The 27,017-nt window shown below is 37.5% G+C and overlaps 1 protein-coding gene across 5 annotated transcripts in view; it reads left to right on the plus strand.

Moving 5' to 3' along the window:
* The first annotated feature begins 1,071 nt into the window (after nucleotides 1-1,071).
* The window catches only part of SCAB1 (plectin-like protein), a 37,114-nt gene continuing 11,168 nt past the window's right edge, over nucleotides 1,072-27,017 (plus strand). Inside the window, exons 1-9 of one of the 5 annotated variants that reach the window (XM_010273613.3) lie at nucleotides 1,154-1,458; nucleotides 1,549-1,624; nucleotides 2,263-2,561; nucleotides 2,830-2,958; nucleotides 4,229-4,321; nucleotides 16,812-16,952; nucleotides 19,685-19,753; nucleotides 20,740-20,823; nucleotides 22,844-23,024. In XM_010273613.3, the coding sequence (XP_010271915.1) occupies nucleotides 2,280-2,561; nucleotides 2,830-2,958; nucleotides 4,229-4,321; nucleotides 16,812-16,952; nucleotides 19,685-19,753; nucleotides 20,740-20,823; nucleotides 22,844-23,024 (979 nt within the window). In that variant the 5' untranslated portion in view covers nucleotides 1,154-1,458; nucleotides 1,549-1,624; nucleotides 2,263-2,279. Of the gene's footprint in view, nucleotides 1,459-1,533; nucleotides 1,625-2,262; nucleotides 2,562-2,829; nucleotides 2,959-4,228; nucleotides 4,322-16,811; nucleotides 16,953-19,684; nucleotides 19,754-20,739; nucleotides 20,824-22,843; nucleotides 23,025-27,017 lie in introns of those variants that run through there. The other 4 variants (XM_088891460.1, XM_010273614.3, XM_010273615.3 and 1 more) reach the window with 4 other exon arrangements.

Genomic DNA, 27,017 nt, shown 5'->3' on the forward strand with positions numbered 1-27,017 from the left:
CCTTTAGTCTTTCCATGTTTTAATTATGAAATGGAAAACGCTAAATTTTGATCTTCTAAGCTTTAAAATAACCCCAAGATGAGAATTCTTGTCAATGACTCAATGGTTTTCTTAGTTCAGCAGATAGAGATGGTAATGGGACGAATTTGAAAAGGGTTTTGTAGATTCTAGACTCTTTTCACATCGCATCTTTACAATCCTCCCAATTATACCCTAATCAAAACTTGCATGAATTGGATTTTCAAAATCTGAATCTTCATTATACATGAAATTACAAAACCCTCTCTGACCCTATCTTACCTACTTTGAGGGTGGGATGGATTGGATCACCTAAATCTAACAAAAGTTAGTAAAATTACTAAAAATAATTTAAATTAGTAAAGTTGGTATAATTACTAAACTTAATAAACATTTCTATGTTATACTTAAGCATTAAACAACAGAAATAAAATACCAAAATTCCCAATAACCGAGATACTTTTCAATTATTTTAAGTGTTAGGGGCATTTTAATATACGGATGATCAGGTTCAGGCTTAACCAAAACCCATATGGATTGTAAATGACAAATCCTGTTCCTGCCCTAAAATCCGTTTTAACCAAAAAAAAAAAAAAAACCACATGATTTTTGCCGCTTCTTTACTGGGTCCGGGTCTAGAATAAAGTTACTGGGTCCATTCAGTAACTAGGTTGGTCTGGCTAGGGTTTTCCAACAATGTTTCAACACTGTTAATTTGAAAAGAACTTTTACCAAGAAAAGCATAAGAGCTGAGTTGAAAAGATCTAACTTGTTGGCTTCAAGATGAAGGGAGGTTCCCCACTGCTTTCAGCCCTCAGATTGGCATCTGAGGAGCATTCCCGCATTTTAACCGGGGTCTCTGGATTTATGCAGGAAATACATTCTATGTGATGCGGCACGTTCAAAACCGTCAGATTGGGATCCTCGACTTTGGAGCAAAAGGATTTGGAATGAACTCCGCAGGTGGGGTCACCCGCACATGGTCAATAACTTCTTCAAAGCAGCTCAACGAAAGCACTATCGTAAATTTGAACAACTAGAGGGTGCAATTCCAGACTCCCCCAGTCTATCGGTTGAAACAAGCCAGAGTGGGTCCCGTCTAGAGGTTTAAGATTCAAGTAAGCAGAAGCTTTATGACGCTGAGAAAATTCAAGTGGGGAGAGGGAGGGAGAGAGAGATAGAGAGAGGGTGGCGAGGGCGGCTTTTCTTTTGCTTTCTTTTCCTTTTAAAAAAGTTAACATCTTTAGTCTCTCTCTCCGTTCATATTTAAAACCCTCTCTCTTCCTCTTCCATTCTGTTTTCTGCTGCTCTTTCTTTCATTCTCATCTCCAAAAATATCCACTTGGAGTCTTCAGCAGATGATCGAGCGAGCTCTGACCGATCGAAGAATCTGATAATTAAAGCTCTCCTTTTTGACCATTAATTCCTACTTGATGATCTGTAAGTAAAAAAAAGTTCTCATTGTTGAGCTTCTTTTCTGGGTTATTTTTCTCTGTTTTTCTCTGAATGATCCAGTGGCTGGGGTTCCAGTTTGTTTGTCCTAAGAGTTTTAATGTTGAAGCTTCCACTGTTTCATGATCGAGTTGCGAGGATTGGTTTCATCTGGGTTAGTTTTGTTTTCCATTTCACCTTTCAAAGTTATGTAGGTATTGTATTTTCGAGCTTCATAATTTGCGAATTTTGGATCATTGTTCCTTGATGGAGTCTATGAAAATTCATGGCTTTCTGTACTCTAAAGAAGTCAGGAGGTTTGGTTAGTAGCAGAGGAGTGGGGGTGTGAGGAAACTACTACATTTAGTTGTGACAATGCATTCTGAGGAGAATAGATGTTATATAAGTTTCATCTATGTCTATCACTAGCTACCAATTAAAATCCTAGTGCAATGCGGGAGCTCCTCCTCCCCTCCCGGCCGAAAAAAAAACGAAAAGGAGAGAGAGAGAGAGAGAGAAAGAAAAGGTTAGGTACCTTTATCCATTCAACGATTTTGGTTTGTCAGGATCTTTTTTTATCTTTAAAGTCCAATTTTGACCTGTTTTTTCCCATTGTTTTGAATTTTAGAAGAATGGGTAACTTAATTTAATGAAAACAATTGGGGGTGAGGATGATCTACCTTGTGGCTTTATTTTATAAGACTTGCCATTTTTAGTGGAATTTTTATACCTTGATTTTGATAGAATTCTTCTTCTTGTTCTTGTTCTTTTGTTGTTGTTATTGTTCATTTTGGTCCTTTTGATGATATACAGAGGTTCAGTCAGTGAAGATGACGAGGGTAAGCCGGGATTTTGGAAATACCATGCAGAGGGACGCGGTTCCGTCGGTATCGGCCGATGTGAGCTTTGTCTCAAATCGATTTCCACATTATAGAATAGGAGCCAACAATAAGATTATGGAACCGAAGGAGGGTCCAGAGGTGCCGTCCATGAAAGATATTGTTGCACGGGAGACCGCAAAGCTAATAGAACAGAAAAAGCGTCTCTCAGTTCGGGACCTTGCCAGTAAATTTGAGAAGGGTCTGGCTGCTGCTGCTAAGTTGTCTGAGGAGGTTCATGCCTACTAAATTTGTAGTCCTTTCCTGGTTACATTGTTCACACATGTTTGTAATTTTTAATAGTCTCATTCAGTATAGTTCTTCCTGAAATCACTATGAAAACAACATTAAGTAATATCAGTTCCATCTTATAGCAATAGTATTTTGTTATTTCTTTTTCTTGTCCTTTTTTAAAATTTTCAAAGTGGAAAAGAATATCAACATTAAAGGTGAATTGATGATATTCTGAGTGAATTGCACCTGAGCCTTTCTTTAAATTCAGGCTAGATTTAAAGATGCGGCTTCACTTGAGAGACATGTCCTTTTGAAGAAGCTCAGAGATGCTTTGGAATCTTTGAGAGGCCGTGTGGCTGGTAGAAACAAGGATGATGTAGAGGAGGCAATTGCCATGGTTGGTTCTGTATATTCTTATCTTCTTTCCATATGTAATACTCTTATTTATGTGGGAGTGGTTTCAAACTTTTGGAAATATTCATCAAACATACCGTTTAGTATCTATTGTTATTTATTCCTTGGGACCATAGTTTTGTTTTAGTTTTTCAACCAGTTTTTATTTCTAGAAAGGAAATACCACAATATAGAATCTAGTCATTAAAAGATTTTGTGTGCTTCTTTTCCTTATCTTTTAGATGAGTTATTACCTGAGTTGTTTTTGTAAAATGAACGGGGCACTCTAAAAATATAATGCTCTACCTGGCTGCAACCTCTTGGAGTGCTTCGTGTAAAAATATCTGCTTCTGAGTAAGTGTCGAAAGAAAAGTGAAGTTATGTATTTGCAGTCTTCGCTCTAATTGGTTCCAAAAGCCAAATCCAGCTAGTGGTCTTTGCTTAAACTCTAGGGCCATTATGGTCCTCATCTTTATATTAAGTCTATGCTTTATACAGTTATTGATTTGTATTTTGCTGTCAATTGTCATCTATTACTTTATATGATTGTTGGTTACCACCTCTAATATTGTGCATATACATTGCGATTATTTGTTTAAGAGTCCATAATTTAATGATGGATATGGCACTGAACATAGTGGAGTGGCAGAACATTCATGTGGCCAATCCAATATTGTTGGGACAAGGCTTAGTTGAGTTGAGTTATGATATGATAATATGTTGGTTTTATGAGAAATAATGGAATTTTACTCTTTAATCTATATGATATAATTAAGGCCCTTGTAGTTGCATTATGATTCCCAGTTTCAGAATGTCTTATATAATTGCAGATTTGCAGCCAACTTTGTCAAGTTAAGTCGATCATATTTTAGTTAGAAATATTAGCTGTAAGATACTTTCTGTCATATTTATATTGTGAGAAATTGAAGACTTTTACTCTTTAACCTATATGATTCAATTAAAGCCCTTGTAGTTTTTATTATGGTTCCTAGTTTCAGAATGCCTTATATAATTACAGCCAACTTTGTCAATCTTAAAATGAAGACTATAATATTTTAGTCAGAAATATTAGCTGTAAAATTCTTTATATCTTATTTATATTGTCTTCTTCCTTTTTTCACAACTAAATATATTCTTTCTTGATGAATTTCTTCTGACAATGTTTATTATGGTTTTGTGCACATTTCATATAATTATTCTTACTATATATGATGCCTTTTAACCAAAATGTATGGTAAGACCTTAAATTGCAGTATTGTACTGTATGTCTTCAGGTGGAAGCGTTAGCAGTACAGTTGACTAAAAGTGAAGGAGATCTAATTCATGAAAAGTCAGAAGTGAAAAAGTTGGCAAATATTCTCAAGCAGGTGCTGTAGTGGCCTTTAAAATTTGTATATAAATCATTCAGTCATATTTTCTGTGTTTTATTTCTTATATCAAAAGAGGCAATATTTTCTTTCTGTCATTTACGTAATGTTTATGAAATGTATAAAGTATTGTATTGCACTGTTCAAAAAAAAAAAAAGAGTGCCATACACAGACACAGAAAGATACACATGCAGTGAATGTATATTTCTGTCATATGTATTGCACATTTGCACTTACTGTCATATGTATAATTATATTACATAGACATAGAAAGAAACAATGGCACATACAAGCACGTGCATTGAATGGTCATTTTTATTCTCACTAGAGTGCCATGCATGTAGATGCATGTATGTAGTTGTTTGCTTTGTTGAACCTTCTTTTTTGTTTTGCTGGGATGATGAGATTTAAATTAATCCTTATTGCTGTCAACATTTTTTTTTGATTAAAAAAAAAGAATGATACAGAGGCAATAAAACTTAGTGAAAGAGATTGAAAAAGACAAGGAAACAACACCTTCCTGGCACACTGCAACTTCTCCTACCAATCCAAACCTGCAAACAATCTTTATCTATCCCTTCCCAACTATAACAGAACTATTAACCATCAATCCAAACCCATGGAACATGGATTGTTTTTTAAATGGAACATGGAAGTTAATGACAACACATTTTCCCTCTTCCAAATACAATATTGCCCACTAGGGGTGAGTAATCGGTTTATTTGGTTAAAAAAATGAGCCAAATAAACCATTTTTTTTAAACTAAAGTTTGAAATGGAAAACCAAGCTGAAACCAAAATAATGAAAAACCAAAAATTTTGGTTATTTCGGTTAAAACCAAATTTATTTAATATATTAATATACATTAACATATTATATATATTATACAGTATATATATAATAATAATATATTTTTATAATATAATATTATATATTATAATATGTAATATAATATATTATATATATTCTATATAATATATAACATATATATTAATATATAATTATATATATTATAAATAATAAAGTTTGGTTAATTTAGTAAACCAAATTTCCTAATCTGAAAACCGAAACCGAAACTGAAATTTTCGGTTTTAACCGAACAATGCTCATCCATACTGCCCACACTCAAATTCTTATAAACAAAACCACACACCCACATGAAATTTTAGTAAAGACAGCTAAAGGCTTTGCCACAGTAAACCTAGACTACCTGCCTACCATATCTAACCCTGACTCCATACCTTCCTAAGTTTACCCTTGCTACATCAAATTTACTTCTCCACCCCTCCCTTAAACAATGCTCCTCAATAAAACACTTTTTTGCAAACTCTTCAGTCCCTCATCCTCCTGTTTTTCTTCTACTTCAGAATCTTCATTTCTATTATCAAAACAGACCTTCTCAACGTGTTCCATACTTCCTCTTCTGGTCTGCAGATAATGTGTTTCACAAAACAAAAATTTGGGAGTTCCTCTTCGTGTATTTGTCCTCTACATTACCAATCTGTTTTAAGTGCTCCTTATCTTACCTGTGGCTATTCATTCCCTACCTCTCTTCCATCCTTTTCATTACTTGACAAACCCAACACCAGTAGAAGATTCATCTGAAATATTATTTTTTTCCCACCCAAATGAGTGATTGTGAACCTGTGGATTTTGTTTTGAGCCCCTCTTTTGTAGACTTCAAACTTTTGTGTGAATCAGCACCACTACTGCCACTTTTCAATACAGAGAAGACTTTAGTAACTTAGACTTATGATTCTTGGAATTTTTAAATCTTCTAGCTGCAGTTTTACCCTTTTTTTGAACAATAACAGAACCTTTTATTATGGAAATTCTGATCCTTCTTCCACTTATCTTCATTCAGTGAATCTGCCAAATTACCATTCATAAGTCTTAATGTGATACCCTGGTTCACAGTCCTACATCGACCTTATCCATGCTAACCCTCCAATTGAAACCTTAACACTTTCTACTAACCTAGGCGTCATGAAGAAGCAACTAAGCCTTCACGTAGAGATTAATGGTGAATTTCTAGACCATCCATCATGTCAACCATCTAAATTGGTGAAACCACTCCACTTTGAGTCTGATTATCACCATCATTGCCAAACCCTGCATTATCATTAGGAATCTCTTTATCCATGACTTTCAACTCGAACCTGTCCCCCACTTCTCGAATAGGAATTACTTAACCCGACCCACCCAATTTTGTTAACAGTACCCTTTTTCTTATTGAAGTCTATATTTACAATTTTTCAATACTACTATGTCAACTGGTTGAGTTTTGTCAGGTCAAAGTGGGTTTATGACTTGACTTAACCTGATCCATTGACACCCCTACCTACTCTTGTTTTCACCTACCGACACTAAACCATAACTTATCTTTAGATTGGTCTAGAGGTACATGAATAAATTGGAGAACTTTAACAGATTCTTGGGCCACTTAGAGGTACAAGTTGGATACCTGATTTGAAGAGTTTACACCTCGGCCCGTTGAAATTTTAACAATTTTCCAACCCAATCCAGCTCAAATTGCACTCCTAGGGACAGTGCTGGAGATAGATTTTCTTCGATCACTTTTTCTTACTACCCCACCTCAGTTCTATCTTTTAGCTTTAACGTTTATCAGTGTTTATTGACTCTTATGCATGTCATAGCTTCCTGGTTCAACATATCACTGACCTGCTCTTTGATATTTTTACACCTCTTGGTTGGTGCGTAGTCACTACCCAAATTTAATCGTCTATCGGGTTCCTCTTTTCTATCCTTTTATCCTTCAATCCATTTGGTTCCAACCTTTTTTGAATTATGAGCCCACTTAAAAGCAAAGTTTTAAAAAATGACCTGGAAACAGAACCTTTTCTTCCCCTTGTGGTGAGTCAGTGGTTTAACAATCTGGGTGATGGGCATGTCCACAAGCCCAGTCAAGCTACTTGGCCCGTTTCCTTAGTCCTGCTTTTTTCATACAAGATAACTTATGTGAGGGGTCCATGTCAGCAAGCTTGTTATTTGTTACAATTGACAGAGTTAGTTAGCTCTGATCCAGTGCAAGTAAGGTAGCTGCTATGAATGGATGTGAATAGATACTGAAAGGGGCATTTTGGCCGAACAGACTCTTTTTCTTCTTCCTCTTCTTCTTTATCTGTGCCTCTTAGGAGGTCCGAGCTCCCTCAAAGAAGCTCTTGTGATAGGCAGTCCCTATCACTGAATCACTTTTTTTTTTTTTTTAATTTTTTATATGTAACTGAATCACTTTTATTATTGCAAATCACAAATAAGAGTATAAGTACCCTGAGGTAGGGTAGTGATTACTACCCTACCTCAAAAAAGTTACAAAAGTTACAATCTAGCACAGTACAAATGAGTCCTGTTAACCCCTTGCTTAGCCAATGTATCAGCCACCCCATTTGCAGATCTTTGCACCCATTCTATCTTAAGCTTCTAATTAACTATTCGATCTGCTTCAATTCATTTCTATAAATCCAAACTGCTTTTTCATGAATTTTTAACCATCCAGTCACAACTTTAGAGTCACCTTCAATAACTAAATTTGTGATATTCATTTCTGTTACCTGCTGTAGTCCATTAAGTACTGCAGTGAACTCAGCCCTTGTACAATCTCCAAAACTGATAGGTCCCGAAAACATAACAATGTTGTGGCCTTGTGTATTTCTAAAATCTCCATCCAAGGTTCAAAATATAGATACGGCCAATACGCCCCATCCGGCGTATCAGCCTGTATCTTTAGCTGCTTTCTTTTTTTTTTTTGTTTTTTTCCAATCCAGTTCAGGGTGGTCGGTTTAAGGCCTGCCTACCCCTGAAATAGGTAAGACCCCGAAACACTTAGTATAGGGGCATATCGGAGGGTCATTGATACAATATGTATTGGCTGATACGCCTCAATACCTGACGAAATTTTAATCCTTGACTACACCTATACCCAATGGGCCTAGGTTACCATTTATCGATAGTTGGGACTAACATTGTTGACTTTTTATAAAAATATTATATATATATATATAATATTCTATGTAATTTTATAATATTTATATATTTGAATATATCATATATTATAAAATAAAACATACACACACATGTGTGTGTGTGTGTGTAATGTATGTATAAAAATATTATTGGTTGGGTTGGGCCTAGGCACAACTTGCAATTTCCAGACTTGCAAATCTACTCTTAATGTGAAGGCCTTCTTTTGATCAGCAACACAGAAGTGATTTCATTATAAAAAAAGGCATGAATACAACAAGAAGTTGTGGAAAAATAAAAAGAACAGCTATAGAAAAGCTGACTCAACCCAGATATTACAATTGAGCCCAATACAATTGAGTTCTTTGTATCCCTTGCTTAGCTAGACCATCTGCCAAGCTATTTGTAGTTCTTCTCACCCACTTAACTCTTAACGTGAAGGCCTTTGGTAGCCTTTTCTGTTCCCAAAATTAAGCTCTCTATGGCTGGATGTTTAACACACTTTTAGGTCTCTAATATGATAATATCATATGTATAGAGTCCACGATGCCAAGAGGGTATGGATTAGGGTTTAGTAGAGAAAGACTTATTGAATTATCCATTCCACTTCTTTAACCAGTGGCTAGGATTAGAAAGACTTACTGAATTTGTAAAGAGGTCCAATAGCATATTTGCAATTATACTATTTTTTTTGATAGTAGCAAAGATCATGAATTCCATTAATTAAAGACAAACAAGTACAACAAGATGTTGTGATTTACTATTCATAGAGATTTTGTGTACAGGGCCCTTGTTATCTTACCCCAACACATACTTCTTACATGAGAGCCCAAAATAACTATTTCCTACTAGTCCCATTTTTAGCCAGAAAGTTTTCCAAACTCAGTGTTTTAAAAGCGCAAGGCAAGGCACACGCCTTTTTGAAGCAAGGCGTAAAAATACAAAAAATTCTAAAAAAATATAAAATGCCAGAAAATTCAAAAAAATACCAAAAAATAAAAAATATTAAACATAATATTAATAAAAAAATATAAACTTAAATTTTAAAATAAATGTTTTAAAAACCTATTACCTAAAATTGAAATACATAAACATAACATGTAAAGCATATTCAAATGAGAATTTAAAAATAAAATCAAACATATAAAACATTTTGAAGCATGTAAAACCCACATTCTCTTTTTTTCCTCAATCACATTACTTCAAGTAGCTAATGTGACGTAAAACATATTACATTCCTGATTCTACGAGTCACCTTTGTGCCACGCCCCTCGAGGCAAGCCCAAACAAGCCCATGTTAGGGTCTTAAATTCTTAATTCTCATATAAAAAATAATGATTTTATAATTTTAATTGATTTTTAAGAAGATATTTTATTAGGATGAATGAATGAACAACATTAGAAAATAGGGGGTTCTCGGACCTAAAATGAACAACATTATAATTTTAACAGATTTGTTTGGGCTTGTCTCAAGGGGTGTGGCATGGGGGTCTAGGGGTGGAGCCCCTGACCCAATCGTTAGGTACAAAAAGGCAAAAAAACATCAAATTTTCAAAAGGCGCACGCTTGGGCTGAGGCACGAGGTGCATCAGGCGCACACCTAGGCGGACCAGGCGTGCGCCTAGGACCAAGGCGAGGCACATACCCTAAAATGCGCTTTGCCTGTGTGCCTAGGTGCACCTTTTAAATCATTGGCCAAACTATTAGCTGATCTTTGTACTCATTGGATTCTAGATGCATGCTTTTTGAAAACCATCTAAATCGTTTGGTTTCATTTCTATAACTCCAAACAGCTTTACTACCCACCATTAGCCAACTGATTACCACTTTGGAATCTCCTTCAATAATCAATCTTTCAGCTCCTATTTCCTTAGCCTTTTGCACTCCAAATATTGTTTCCATAAGTTCTGATCTGATTGAATATCCTTGACCTATTGGACCTAAATATATTGCAAGCAAAATCCCGTTCTCATCCCTTGTTGCTCCCCTGACTCTGGAATGCTCTGGATTGCCCAAATTACTTCCATCAAAATTCAGCTTCAACCACCCCTAATTGGTAATGTCCAATCCATCTTTACTTTTGGATTTTTAGATGATGAAACTGCTGTCCTAATTGTGAAGTCTGAGAAAAAATCCATTGTCTTCTCCCAATTTGCTACCCTTACTGTAATGCTTTTAATTATTGCCTCCTTACTTCTTTCTTTCCCCTAAAAAATTATTGTATTCCTTTCCTACCACAAGGTCCAAATCACAGAAGCATGGCAACATCAAACAATCTTTCCTAGCTAATAGGGGGAGTTCATATGCATCCAATAATATACATGCTGGTTGGTTTCTTTAATTAATTATTTTTGTTCCTTATAAAAGAAGTCCATTGTTAAATTGTGGGTGCTTAAATCTTTTCTTATTACTTTCACCCAAGTGCTTTTCAGTCTCTGTTGGAACCCAAACACTCCCTCCGAACCCAACTATGGGAGTGGAGCAGGCCACCACCAATCAGCATTTCACTAGAAGATAGAAAGGGTAGTGTGACATGCGGCAGAGCCCCCAGAGTTAGTTACACTCAGAGCCTTCCAGAGTTAGTTACACTGCCACCAGAAGATATTCTCTCCATGATTGCACACATGTAGGCCAGCTATATAAGGCTTTGATCATGTAATAAGCAGTGTGAATGAATATCTCTTTTATCTCTCTCTCTCTGAGTCATTTTCTTCCTACCCTTCCCTCTCTTCTCTCCTTCATCTTCTGTTTCAGGAGGTTAAGCCACCTTCGAAGGGGCTTCCGAGGTGAGCGGTAACTCATCAATTGGTATCAGAGCTAGGCTATCCAGATCACAGGCTTCACGATGCCACAGACACGTTCCTCTACCATGGATGATAGGGTCGACCAGCTTGAGGTTGGATTCCACCAGGTGTTGAACGAACTCAGGGAACTCAAAGTGGTTGTCTTAAGCTTCGCCTCTCAGCAACAATCCAGAGAGACCAGTCACCCAGTAAGAGCGGAAGCCTTTGCTTCTAGCAGCCAAAGAACAGGGTATTACCCCACTGGAAAAGTCACTAAGATCAACTTTCCCAACTATTTCGGTGGAGGTCCTATTCCTTGGATCTTTAGAGCAGAAAGATTTTTCGAATACCATGAAACTCCCGCACACTAGCGTGTCTCCATCGCTTCCATTCATCTAGAAGGAGACGCGATTCTATGGCTCCAGTGGTATCGCCAAAATCATCCTCAGGTAACTTGGGCGGAGTTTACTGAAGCTCTGTGCATCCGTTTTGGGCCGATGACGTTCGTGGACTACGACGAGCTTATCACTCGGTTGAAGCAGACTGGAACGGTAGCAGAGTACTAGCTCGAGTTCGAGTGAATGGCGACCAGGGTACACGGTTGGCCGGAGAAAGCCTTAGTAGGATATTTTGTGGGAGGCCTCAGAGAGGATATCCGTCATGGCTGCGGTGGGATTGTCTCGCCTGCAAGAAGAAAAAATCGACAACCTACGCAGAGCCAACAAACCGACCTACCCGAATGTGAGGACTCCTCCATGGGTCGATCAACATCCTATGAAACAGGTTGGGGATCATCAGAAGCCCATCTTGCCTCGGCCCACTATGCCCTTCAAACGTCTCTCATGGGCTGAGATGCATGCCCAGTGCGAGAAAGGCCTTTGTTATAACTATGATGATAAGTTTGGATCGGGGCATAAATGCCGGGTCCAGCGGGTGTTTCTCCTACAGACAGAGGAAGAGCCGGGAGAGACAGAACTAGAGCACTTAAATGACTGTGAACCGATTCCAGACGGACCTGAACCTGACGGGGTCGAGATCTCCTTACACACCCTTATGGGCCTCAACTCTCTTCAGTCCATGCGAATAGAACGAAGATTGGTTGGCCGGACCGTGATGATTTTGATTGACAGTGGCTCTACCCTGAATTCCATCACTTGCCGTTTGGCAAGGCAACTAGGTATGACTATACAACCCACTCCTCTCTTTTCGATCCATGTGGCTAATGGGAGTCAGATGTCATGTAAATGTAATGGTGTATGTGAGAAGGAAAATGTGAGGCCATATAGATACCCTTACTTCCAGAAGCTGGAAATTGAGAAGGTAGTGAGAGAACTATTGGCAAAAGGGCATATATAGACCAACACCAGCCCTTTTTCATTCCCTGTACTCCTAGTGAAGAAGAAGGATGGTAGTTGGCGCTTTTGCGTAGATTACCGGGCCTTGAATCAGATTACAGTGAAGGACATGTTTCCTATACCCCTCATTGATGAACTACTGGACGAGTTAGGAGAGGCACGAGTGTTCTCCAAATTAGACCCGCGGTCTAGGTATCATCAGATTCGGGTCCACCAGGCTGACATCCACAGATTCGGGTCCAGGTATCATCAGATTCGGGTCCACACGATGGCCATTATGAGTTATTGGTTATGCCTTTTGGACTCACCAACGCCCCCTCCACCTTTCAGGTCCTCATGAATGACATCTTCAGGCCATTCCTAAGGCGATTTATTCTGGTGTTTTTTGATGATATTCTGGTATACAGAAGGGATTGGGACACATATATGGAACATTTGAAACTCACCCTCACAACTCTAAGGGGGCACCAGTTACATGCCAAAATGACAAAGTGTTCCTTTGGACAAGGACAAATTCAATACTTAGGCCATGTGGTTGTAGTAGGGCGGGTCATGGTAGACCCAGAAAATGTAGACACATCCAGAAGTGGCCCAAGCCCACTACTGTAAAGGCTCTACGGGGCTTTCTTGGGCTTACCGGATATTATAGGCACTTTATTAAGGGGTATGGACTTATGGCCACCCCTCTAACGCATCTATTAAAGAAGAATTCCTTCGGTTGGGTTGATAATGCACAACGGGCTTTTGAAGACTTTAAGATAGTAGTTTCTAGCCCTCTAGTCCTCACTCTTCCAGACTTCTCTCAGCCCTTTGAAATAGAATGTGATGCATCGGGTGTAGGAGTAGGGGCCGTCTTGATGCAGAAAGGGCAGCCCATTGCTTATTTCAGCAAGGCTCTCTCAGCAGCTCACCAAAGTCAGTCCACTTATGCAGAAAGGGCAGCCCATTGCTTATTTCATCACGGGTCTTCCTTGTTCTACATGGAAGGAGGTTATCATGGTAGTGGTTGATCATCTCACCAAGTACAACCATTTCTCTGCATTACCTCACCCTTACACCGCAACAATGGTGGCTGACATCTTCATACGGGGCGTCGCTAAGCTGCATGGAACCCCAAGATCCATTGTCTCAGATCGGGACCCTGCCTTCCTGAGTTCATTCTGGAAGGAATATTTTCGGTTGCAAGGAACCCAACTACACCCCTCCACGAGTTATCACCCGCAGACTGATGGACAGACTGGAGTTCTTAATCGATGTTTGGAAGGCTACCTTAGGTGCTTCACAGTGGAGAAGCCTCGACAGTGGGCTCATTGGCTTCTGTGGGCAGAATACTGGTACAATTCGACTTATCAGTCGGCTGCTGGAATGACACCCTTCAAAGTTCTATATGGCAGAGAATCCCCTCCCATATTACCTTATGAATATGGGTCATCCAAGGTGGCAGAAGTAGAGACCTGTCTACTTGCGAAGACGAGATTCTTAGATTGCTTAAGTCTAACTTGACAAAAGCCCAACAACGAATGAAGGCCCGCTATGACTCTCACCACCGCCCACTAGAATTTCAGGTGGGTGACTTGTTTTACCTTAAGCTCCAACCTTACCGCCAGATCTCGGTAGTAAGACGGGCTTGGCACAAGCTAGCACCCAGGTATTATGGGCCTTATAAGGTTCTGGAGAGAGTGGGCCTTGTTGCTTACCGGTTGGACCTCCCTGTAATTTCAAAGCTTCATCCGGTGTTTCACATCTCACTTCTTAAGAAGGCGGTGGGAAATCATACTCCTGTCTCATCCAACTTGCCCCAATTCACTGAAGAAGGGGACATTGACATGGAGCCTATCAGAAAATTGGATTTCCGTTGGGTTCGACGAGGTGGTCAGGTTGTGCCAGAAGCCAAGGTAGAATGGGCTAGGCTTCCTCCAGATGATGCCACTTGGGAACCTTATCTAAGGCTGAACGAGAGGTTTCCAAACCTAGACCTTGAGGGCAAGGTCAATGCTAAGGGGGGAGAAATTGTTGGAACCCAAATACTCCCTCCGAACCCAACTATGGGAGTGGAGCAGGCCACCACCAATCAGCATTTCACTAGAAGACAGAAAGGGTAGTGTGACACGCGGTAGAGCCCTTAGAGTTAGTTACAATCAGAGCCTTCCAGAGTTAGTTACACTGCCACCAGAAGATATTCTCTCCATGATTGCACACATGTAGGCCAGCTATATAAGGCCCTGATCATGTAATAAGCAGTGTGAATGAATATCTCTTTTATCTCTCTCTCTCTCTCTCTCTCTCTGAGTCATTTTCTTCCTACCCTTCTCTCTCTTCTCTCCTTCATCTTCTGTTTCAAGAGGTTAAGCCACCCTCGAAGGGGCTTCCGAGGTGAGCGGTAACTCATCAGTCTCCCCTAGCTCTTTTAGCCCCTTCAACTTGTAACATATCACTTTTTCTAAACGGTACTGCAGATTTTATGAACATGACAAAACCATCTCAATCTACTTTCTCTCATTTTATCACCTATTGGAGCTACTCCTAGGTTTCTTCATATAACTTAATTTCTAACCTTTTCCTTTCTTGTTTTACCCATGATTTAAAGTGTCCCTAATTTCCCTAATATTTGTTTCCATTTCCATGGGTAGTGACATGAAATTTTATTGGAATTGACATATTCCCCAATGAACACTACTAGCACTATGTGGAGTACAAGAGATAGTTTCCACGACATATTTCCATTTCCACTTCCATGGGCAGCAACATGAAATTTTACTAGAATCGACATATCCCAAGTGAACACTACCAACACACTATGTGGAATACAAGAGATAGTATTATGACATAAGTTGGTGACAATATTGTAGATATGTGGAGTAACAATGTTATTGCCCGCCTAACTTAAATGATTTCCACTTTGAGCTAACTCAATATTTCATTTCAAACATGAAGCTAAATATTAGTTTGTGTTTGTGTAATAGATCATTTGGTTGATCTATTACTACCATTTACATTTTCTATGAGTGTAATTTTGCTTTAACTCATTCTATCATGAAGCTCCAAATCTTAAGGTTTACAGTGCAACATCAGAACATATTCTTTTGTCTATAGCCTTAGTTTCTTAGCTTTATTTAGTGATTTTAAACAAGATAATAATTTAAAAATGTGTGCCTGTGCTTCTCTTATCATTTCATAAGATATGATTCTATATTTTGCATAGTTTACAATGTTTCCACCATGTCTATAATTTTTACAATATTTCCAACATTTCCGATATGTTTCTTATATTTGGATGACCGACAGTTCCACCAACACCGATCCATCTAAGCATTTGCAATGTACACTCTGTTCCATACAACATGGCTGCCCTTGTTACTATTTTATAGAAATTTTCTTTTATTTGAAGAGGTATTTATCTATTACACAAGACTCTAGACACACCCCTCAATTTTGCCCATCCTGCTCTATTCTATGGGCAACACCCTCCTCATTCTGTCCTTTTTATGAATTATTGAACCAAGGTAACGGAAGAAGTCACATTGAGTTATCTCTTGGTCCCCAATCCTAAGTGTGCCCTGGTTTGCTCTCCTACAGTCCTACTATTATTAGATTTACATTGCATGCATTCTATTTTAGTCCTTATTTTAAAACCTCTTGTTTTTAATACAGTTGTCTATAAACCTAATTTTTCATTTAATCCTTCACTAGTTTCATCGAATAATACCATGTCATCAGCAAACATCATGCACCATAGAACCCCCTCTTGAATATGTAATTATGTAAAATTAAAATGTATTCAATCTTCTTACATTAAAAGGGCAAACTATCTTCCACTTTACTATTTATCATTTAGCAATATCCATCTGGATCTGATTTCACAAAGCATCCTACCAAACAAGACAGATCTAGGCATTGTGATATATATCTGGTTGACAAAACTGTCACCCTTTGGCTACTCATTGCTAATATGGAAATCAATCTGGTTATATTGTTTGTCAGCCAACTTCCTTCTCCATGCTGGATAGCTGAGGTGAAACAGGAGAGTGCCACCAGTGTTCAAAGAAGGGCATGAAACAGTTGTCCCTAATGTGTACTGGCTAGACAATTCTACTATGACCTTTGATAAAAAAAATTTCCACCATGACCTCCATTCTGTTTAGGAGAAGTAATCCTACCCCAATCAGCATTTCACTAAAAGAGAGGGTTTAAACTAAGGAAATTTTCTTTCATCTGTCATTATTGAACGCAACAATTAATAATAAATTTAGTTATACCTTTTGACGTTATGTTCTTATTGGACCACAAATTGGGATTCTCAAATGGCCCTGATATAAACAATGCAAATCTCATTTCTTATTAGGAAAACACACTATATATTTGATTCCAGGCTTCTGAAGATGCTAGAAAATTGGTTGATGAGGAAAGGTCTTTTGCACGTGCTGAGATTGAGAATGCTAGAGCAGCAGTGCAGAGAGTTGAAGAAGCTCTGAAGGAACAAGAACGAATTGCCCAAACTTCTGGAAAGCAGGTTTGCTATCGTCTTTTCTGCCATACAAATATAGTAATATACAATAGAAGTTTCTAAAAGCTTACCTTTTCTTCTGTTTCCTTTGAAGATTCAAGTTTGCCATTTCTTATTTCAGTTACTCTTTTCTTTCTGGATTTGTTCCAAATATATGAATCTTTCACACTTTGTCGCATTGCTATTTGAGAACTTTTTTCCTGGCTGTAGGATTAGTGGATTACAATTGCACTATATTTTGGTTACGAATTCTCTTTCAAGGATAGGGCTGCCAATAGGTTGGGCAAACCTGACAGACCTGAACTGAACAGACCCAATTATATAGGGTCTGGGTCTGCATTATCTGTCCGATCTATAATTGGGTTGGGATCAGTTTTGGTTGTTCCAAACCGATAAAGCCCTGAACCAACTATATAATATAATTGTGTGTGTGTGTGTGTGTCTATATATATAATTATGTTTATGTATGTCATCATTGTTAAGATGTCCAAAATGTGTCAACTTAACAATAATTAAGTTTATGTTCATATTACAGTTGAAGTTATAGATGTCTACCTGTCAAATTGGGTCTTATTGGGTCAGACCTGATTGCTCTGATTACACAGCCTGGTTTGGAACTTCTACATATTTACTTATTGGGTCAAGACTGTGTACCCTAACCTGGACCAGGTCTGTCCAGTTGACAGCACTATTCAAGGGTGTGTTGATTTGCAAACAAGCATTGTGCTTCAATGCAATGAAATGGTTTTTTTTTTTTTTTATGTATAAAGATTATTATTCTATTATATGAGGACTTGATCTAACATAACTTTTTGTGAACCAGGAACGATACTATTACAAGGGCAACATAATTTGAACAATATTGTAACTTTCAAGTTTGTATTTAATAATCTTAATTTATTCTGAAACTGATAAAAAAAATCTTAATTTATTCTGTAGTTGACATCTCAGTAAAGAAGTATCTCAACAGAAAAATGTAACATGGAAGATTTATCATGCTGTGATACGTGAAATTCTAGTGAGAAACTACATATCAAATTGTGGGAAGTGTTCACAAAGGAGATCAAGCACATGAAAAGAACTACTAAAGGTTTAAAGCAGAAATGTAAGAGAAATGTGGGCCAACATACTTGGCTAGACTGAGTCGGAGAGGTCTTTTTTTTGTGTTTCTCTAGTCATAGTCATAAACCTATGACTGGCCTATATACATGCAAACTATCTAAACTTTTTACTCATCAAACCTATTTAAGACAATTAGTCAAATCTTAATTGAATAAAACAAAACTAAATCAAAACTTAAAATGCCAACCTATTTAGCTCTTTGTGAGACCTACTCCAATTCATGTCTAATTCATTAATTAAAATGCCAACCTATTTCATGTTGGTGCTCATGACATGGAAATATGCCAACATTTTAAAAAATGTTCAGATTCAATGCTTGATTCAGACTTGATTAGCTTTTTGGATTCCCTAATCAGCCTTGGAAACTGTGCTAAAAGTCATTTTCCGCATTTTATTCAGCCTTACAATGTAGGAGGTAGTACTCTTCTTTATCTTCCTTATGATAAAGATTAATCCCGGTTTTACAGTTCATAATTCATCTGGTATTAATTAACCAAATACCTATTGCCATGCATCCATTGTTTTTACATATTCGTTCTTTTCTCCTGGGTTTTTGGGTTCTTCCCCTTTAGCCATTATTTTTTTGATCTCCTGAGTCATAATCATGCTGTTTTTGTATCAAGATGCATAATTAATCCCTGTTTAGGTCCTATTTGGGAGGATGAAGTGAAGCTGTTTCCAATACTACCAATCTTCTGCCTAGTAGACATAGAATAACCTATAGCTAGTATAATGTTGGGTTGGAGTCCCTTCACCCGAGTGAAGTTTGGGATTTGAAAAATGGTGACAATGAACCTAGGAAAGCCTTACAAAGTTGTCTCAGTTTTTTCCTAATTAGCATGCTGTATGCATGTTATTTTGGTATGTTTAGGTACTTGGTTACATTGCTACTAGATTAGAACTTGTGAGGATTATTTTTCCGAGTGGGAGGATGGTAAGGTATATGTAAAATGTCCATTTGATGAAGAACCTTCTGGATTATCACACTATTTGTCCTTTCTGACATCTATTTGATGAATGATGATGAACTTCTAGATTAAGTTTTTTATGTATTATACTCCTTACATATGAATAATAAACAAGGTATCAAATGAGGAGTCAGAAAAGCTAGTGTTGACTCTGCCATGCTGTAGTAGGCCTTTGACCTATATCTTGGCACATAGAGTGAGTGTGATGTGAAGAACTACATGGACCTATTTAGTCTTCTCCTTGAACTGCCATTATGTGTTTGCGATTCATAATAATATTCCATTGTGTGATATAACTTGATTTTTGATAGAAGAGAAGTTAAATCTAATGTTCTTGATCAATTGCTTCATATTGTGAACGAGGAAAAACATGTAAAAACTTTTAGGTTTGTTTGGAGATAGACTGCTTAATAGTTTTTATAGCTAAGGGAAATTAAGAAAGTGTGTAAATTTCTTCATCTAATTCTGTGTTGTCACAAGTATTCGGATCCTCTTAATCTCCCCAATTAGCATTTTCTGCTGATTATTTAACAATATAATAGTTTACAAGTTATCTAGCTGATAAAAGAAACTTACAAGTTATCTTCTTTTTTTTTTTTTCTTTTCTTTTATGCTTGTCATTTTGTATTTCATGGTTGAAATTGTTAGGAAATGGAAGATTTAAGGAAGGAGGTTCAAGAGGCTAGAAGAATTAAGATGCTACATCAACCAAGCAAGGTATACTGTATAAGTTTAACCATATGGATTTTTATTGTAATCTACTCAATCGTTTATGCATATTTCCTTTATAAGGTAGTTTTGGGCAGAAGTTTTCTGGTCTTTTGTTTCTATTTGGACAGGAATATCAAGTTTTTTGTTGTACGTGACCAAGGATATACTGGTCATTTCCATTATCTTTTGAACTGTCTGAATGTAGCCCACCTTATACTTTTCCTCTTCAAGCTGTGCTCTTTCTTATACCTTTCCTCTTCAAGCTGTGCTCTTTCTTATACCTTTTCCTCTCCAAATTGTGTTCTTTCTTTTCCTACTTCTCTTCCATCTTCTTTCTTTCTCTTGTCTTCTAAATCAATCGATCTATAAACAAATTCTACAAGGAGATTAGGGAATAAATAAATTGGTTTCAGAGAAACAAGGTCTTTGTCTTGTTGGATGATCTTCCATGCAAAATTCATACAGTTTTTAAGATCAGCAAACTACATGGAGTGTTGAAAGCGCCAATTAATCTTTCTTTTATTGTCTGGATTATAGAACCCAAATGAAATGTAGAAGTGAAAAACATGTGAGATGATTTTCATAATCGACCAACCCATCCAAGTGTGGCCTGAGTTGTGTTTGCTTTAGATCAGGCTGGGCCTGGGTTGGTAGGCTCAGGCTTTGACCTTGATTTGAGTTGGCCATGAGCCCGGGGTCCTTATATTAGGGTTGGGCTTAAACTTAGCCTACCTGCCCAAGTTATATGCTTGTATGCTTGTATCCCTAAGAGAGGATCCCTTGTAAATGTAGATGTCCTGGATGCCTCTTTTTAAATATCAGGTCATTGTATTTGTACCTTCTCTATACTTTCTTTTCTGATAATTGACACAATTTCATGTTACCAATAAAAAAAGGTGCTTTTTTTCCATTCTGAATGCTGCCATTATCAAATTTTATGTTACTATCTTGTTTTTCCCTTGATAGTTTATTATATTGTGATACATATATAGGTAATGGACATGGAACATGAACTTCGAGCATTACGAACTCAGCTTGCAGAGAAGTCTATGCACTCTCTTCAGCTTCAGAAAGAGGTCAGTTCTCTGTTAAGTAGCTCTTCTCTATTAATTGTAATATATGGCTTATATATGAAATTCTTTATGATTCTTTCTAGTTTCCCATTCTATGGTTGAACATCTCTAGCAGTTAGCAGTTATTTTGTTTTCATGGCAGTTCCACTTGTCACATACAGCTCATATTTTTGGCTTCTTACCCATTTTTTAATTGGTCTTGAACCATTTGGATGGAAGAAAGTGAACACCAGTTTCTCTAGTTGTATGGTTTTCATCACCATTTTTCTTGTTTTCACAACTTTTTGAAATTTGTTTGGTTATATATTGCTTTCTTTGTAGTTTATTTTTATGACCCAAGTAGATGTGATCGGATAGATTTTTTTTTTTTTATCAATACCTAGATAGCTATGTTTCCCATTCTAAATTTCTAATATTTAAAAATTTGGAAAGTCTACTGAAGGAATTACCCATACTGTGTTCAACTGTTTTCTGCATGGTTCTGTTCAGTTCTTCCTCTTCTATGTTCTTGTTCCAAAGTGGTGTCTATTATTGAATGTTATGGTGATTTTGTTTATTCATACTTCTGGGCGAATCATACTTGATTATACCAGTTGATAAAGCATTGTTGTTTTTTTTTTTTTTGTATGTTGGGTGATAATTCCTAGACAGCCTCAATGGTTCTGTACTATGACATGAGCAAAATTTAAGGAGCAAACTAGTATCTTATTTGTGAATTTTTGCCATTGAATATGTGCTGCAATGTTGTAAGACTTGGACTGTTCAACCATTGGGTTGGCCTGGTGACTTGTGACACACACACATATACATACATACATACATACATACATACATACATATATATATATATATAGGGTGGGCCTTGGTGCAATGGCTAATGGCTGGGTTGCTTCATTGGTAGGAGCCTCGTGCACTGGGCTGCCCTTTTTATATAATATATCATAATACTATAACATGTGTATTGTTTGTGGTTTGATGGTCATTTTTCTGATCTTCATTCAAATGATTAGTCTTGTGAACCATGTTTTTGTAAAAAGTGCACACGCACATATGGTCAAGTCAATATAGGCATTTTCATTTCAGTAAAATTCAACATAGGCATTAAAGAAACACAAAAGGTTTTGTGGCTTAATGTTAATATGCGGTTCTTTGTAATCATCATCATTTTACACTATATAGTGATTTGGGTGGGTCATTGAAAATCAGCTGGGTAACTAAAACCCAACTAGTTTTCAATGGTTTTCCTGGGTTAGTAGCTTGGCAGATGGTTTTTGGGGAAAAACTAAAAATTAGGATTTAAATTTTAAAGGGCCATTTACTAAAACACCCCTATACTTTGCAATGAATTTACTTGATCGACCTTCCATTAGATGAAAGTGGGAAATGACAGTTTTGCCACTAACATCCATTCAAATAAATTTAATCAAAAGAAACTAAAAACAAAAATGCCATTTTTCCCCCTAGTAAAACATGGACAACCACTATTTTTCTCTAATTGATCAATTTTGTTTTCTATACAAAAAAGTGTTAGGGGTACTTTTGGAATAAACAAACATGGATCCATACCCTTGAACATTTTCCACTCGGTTTAAGGGTACTTTTGGAATAAACAACCATAGGTTCATACCCTTAGGCATTTTCCACTTAGTTTAGGTGATCATGTTACTATTTTCATTTGGCAAACAAATAGTTCTTAATGAAGGTCGATTAAGTAAATATGTTGTAAATTATAAGGGGTGTTTTAGTAAAATACAGACTATAGGGTAGGTTTTAGTAAATTGTGAAACTATAGGGGTGTTTTAGTAAATGACCCAATTTTAAAATACTGGATTTCCCTCTGGTTCCTGAGTCTGATGGTCTGACCATCTGGTTTGGTCTGTGTTTTACAACATTGATTGGCTGACATATGATTGAACTTGCACTCTCTTTTGTTTGTCTTGTGAGGTATGAAATGGAAATCCAAGAGCAGTTGTTTTTGTGTGTTAATTTCTTGTACTATACTTTTGTCCTTTTACTCTTTCAGCTGGCAATGATCAAGAAGCTTCAGGAAAACAAATCCCGGTTGTATGTGATAGATGGTTCTGAAACCTTAGGTTCATATTTACGGATCACCTCTTGTGTGGATAAAGCTCCAGATATTTTGAAATGTTCTATCCAGTGGTACCGTGTATTGCCTGATGGTGGAAAGAAGGAACTAATTTCTGGTAATTACTTGCTTAACTACTTTTTATTGATTCTTTAATGTGTTTTGTTTCAGTGTTTTTTTCTTATATGCACTGATTTCATTATTTTTAGCCTGGATTGCAAACTTTACTCAAATGGTTAATGATGTGGCCTCCTAGTATAACTTTGATTCACAAAAGTTGTGTTAGATTTCATGTGTTAGCGATCTATGTTTTATGGATGCTTGGTTTTTTACCAATGTTGAGTGCTACAATTTTTAGTTTGAATTCTGTATCTGCTCTGCATCCACAATGATCCCTGGGTAACTGTATGGGTATTGTATCTTGTTGGATACTTCATTTCTTTTGTGTGTGTAAATTCCTTGTTAGATACCATGCCCAGATGCTTCCTTACCAAACCCAGCTATCCTGAAGAAAAGCATCTGTTGCAAAGCACATATAGCTATTATTTGTTATTTCATGTTACTAGCTGCAATGTAAGAACTTCATGGCTTAAGCCAAACTGCAATTCCATTTGGATTTCTGGGTGATAGTTGAGTTATATATTCAGATGAATATTTTCTCTGATATAATCATTTTTACATGGGGTCGGGAAAAGAACTAGGTATATGTCTAGATGGATACCTTGTAAAAAATTTGCAAAATTTGATTTATTGTGATCTTTAGAGCTGTTTATTTTTATGTATTTGGTAAAATGGTAATTTTGACTTTCCATAAGGCCTCAATATAACTGATAACACTTATTTTTAAGTATGGAACTTTTCATAATCCTTTGTAGCTTCTAGTTTGATATATTTGAGTGGTAAAAATAAATATAGTTGTCCTTATAAAATGAATTATTGCAACTGTAAAAGTTCCTTGAAAATTTGGTTTCTTCAAATCCAATGTGACACACTTTTTAAATAGACTTTGCCCACATGAGGTGGTTATGATAATTTTCGTTCATTCTGCCTTGGATAAAATCTTTCCAAGAATAATGTGGTTGCGCATGAAAGATGCCCCATTTGATGAAATTGCAATAAATAATGGGTCAAGCAATCAACAAAGTTACAAGTCGAGTGAGCCTTATCCTGTTCAAGGATTAAAACTTGATACTAGTTGGCTTATGTAGCCATTATTCCTTGCCTTTCGACGATGCAGAAATGAATGAATATCAGGGATGGACAATTGTTCCAGTATATCTCTTTTTTATCTAGATTTGATGAATGGCACCATTATGATACAACATGATACATGGTGTATTATTATGGATTTTTGATTATAGCATCCAGAAAGAGAAGCAGATTAACCATTAGAAAAAAAGAAAGAGGGATGCCCATTTGAAGGATCTACTTGTTCCTATCTTCCTTTTCTTTATTCTCTTTTATCTCAAGATCCTTCCATTAGAGTCTAATCTCCTTCATGTTAAAGTGAATGCTAGAAATGTTTTGTTTGGGGAAGCAGTGCTGTAGTTTTGCTATGATTTACGAGGTTTCATAAAAATTCAGTCTGATTAGATGACATTTAGCCAATTGACTATGTAAATTCGCTTGCAGTTTTTTTAGAACTTTTTCATGTCAATTTCCTTGCTGGTAACTTTCTATTGGTGCTTCTCATCTTCTGGACATATGACTTGTTAGGCGACCCTTTTCCATGAGGTTTTGGGGTGTTGATGTGGGCGCCAGCAGCAGCAGCAGCAGTAATTTAGTGCAGCAGCAGTAGTAATTTAGTGTTCTCAGCAGCAACAATTTAGTGTTCTCATCCTATCTTATCTATTCAGTATTCTTACCTTATTTGCTTTCAGTAGCAGGGATTAGTAGGAGTCTTATCTATTCAGTTATCTTATCTTATCAGTTCAGTAGGATAGATTAAGGGAGTCTTATCTTATCTAATTACAGTTCTTATCTTATCTTATCAGTTCAGTAGGATAGATTAAGGAAGTCTTATCTTATCTTACCAGTTCAGTCTTATCTTATCAGTTTAATAGGATAGAGTAGTAGATTAACAAGGAGTCTTCCTAAAAGTAGGATTGTACCTCTTGTAACCTCCTATTTAAGGAGCTGATATTTTTCAATAAACATATCGAAAATTTCAGTCAAGAAAGAGAGCAAGGAGAGTTAGGTGATCTCTTGGACAAATCACCATTAGGGTGCCAAGATAGGTTCATCAAGAGCAGGGAGGAACAAGGGAAAACAGGAGGTTTTCCCCGTGGACCGACCCGTGACGAGATCCTATTCCCGGGCCCATAACAACTTGGTATCAGAGCAAGGTGTCATGGGTGACCTTGAGCGGTTGACGTCTAGGGTTCATGATCTGGAACACAGACTCGTGGAAAACAGCAAGGAGGTGCGCGAGATCAAGGACGATGTCTGAGAATTAAGGCGCTTGATGGAGTTGTACTTTTCCAGCAAGGAAAGGAACCCGGAAGGGGCTGCAACCACAACCGGCCACCGACCAAACATGGCAGAAGCGTCCAGCGAGCAGCAGGTCGTTGCCCTAGTGCAAGTTAGCAACACCCAGAATGTTCCGATTAAGCAGGAATCCGGTGTCATCGAGGATTCCATCGACGAGAGTTCAAAGAAGAATAAGAGCAACTACTCCAAGGTCATCATCGCTGGTGAAGGAGCTTGTATGCCTCATGTTGCGGCTGCAAATGTTGCAAAAGAGTGTTTGTTAGCTGCAATCAGATCAGATCCTAGGGCTGCACATATCTGGGTGAATCTTGCTAATGCATACTATTTGGCTGGTGATCATAGAAGTGCTGGAAAGTGCTTGGAGAAGGCAACAAAACTGGAGCCTAATTGCATGTCAACTCGATATGCTGTTGCGCTTCATCGTATCAAGGATGCAGAAAGGTCTCAGGATCCCACTGAACAACTTTCATGGGCTGCGAATGAAATGGCTTCAATACTCAGAGAAGGGGACTCTACAACAATTGAGATTCGGATAGCATGGGCAGGACTTGCCATGGTTCACAAGGCTCAGCGAGCTCTGTACGCACTAAAGCAGGCAATAGAAGAGGATCCAGATGACGCTGTTTAGTGGCACCAGCTTGGCTTTCACAATCTTTGTACTCTACAGTTCAAGACATCTCAGAAGTACCTTAAGGCTGCAGTTGGCCGCAGCAAAGAATGCAGCTATGCATGATCAAATCTTGGTATCTCACTGCAGCTGTCTGAGGATGAACCCTCTTCATTGGAACCCGATCTAGGAGGGCAAAATCATTCCACCTATCCGGGATTCCTTTGACTGTGTTTCAAGACACCCATCCTGAATTCGAGCTTGAGGACAAGCTCGTAGTCTAGGAGGGGAGTAATGATGTGGGCGCCGGCAGTAGCAGCAGCAGTAATTTAGTGCAGCAGCAGCAGTAATTTAGTGTTATCAGCAGCAACAATTTAGTGTTCTCTTCCTATCTTATCTATTCAGTATTCTTACCTTATTTGCTTTCAGTAGCAGGGATTAGTAGGAGTCTTATCTATTTAGTTATCTTATCTTATCAGTTCAGTAGGATAGATTAAGGGAGTCTTATCTTATCTAATTACAGTTCTTATCTTATCTTATCAGTTTAATTGGATAGAGTAGTAGATTAGCAAGGAGTCTTCCTAAAAGTAGGATTGTACCTCTTGTAACCTCCCATTTAAGGAGCTGATATTATTCAATAAACATATCGAAAATTTCAGTCAAGAAAGAGAGCAAGGAGAGTTCAGTGATGACAAATCACCATTAGGGCACCAAGATAGGTTCATCAAGAGCAGGGAGGAACAAGGGAAAACAGGAGGTTTTCCTCGTGGACCGACACGTGACGAGATCCTATTCCCGGGCCCATAACAGGTGTCTTACTCTTTGTTTTCTGGGTAGGCTGGAGGATCTGAAATTGGATACATTCCCCTTCATATAATCTTGTCCAAACTCTTTTGGAGAAACATAAACAATCATTTAGAGCATTACTCCATTCTCTACCTTGTGTATTTGGAAGGAGAAAGATTGAAAGATATTTACAAGGAAATCAGGACCAGTGCACAGAATCTTCAAGGA

This window comes from Nelumbo nucifera, chromosome 7 (assembly GCF_055504915.1).
Source record: "Nelumbo nucifera cultivar China Antique chromosome 7, China Antique-T2T, whole genome shotgun sequence".
NCBI lineage: Eukaryota > Viridiplantae > Streptophyta > Magnoliopsida > Proteales > Nelumbonaceae > Nelumbo > Nelumbo nucifera.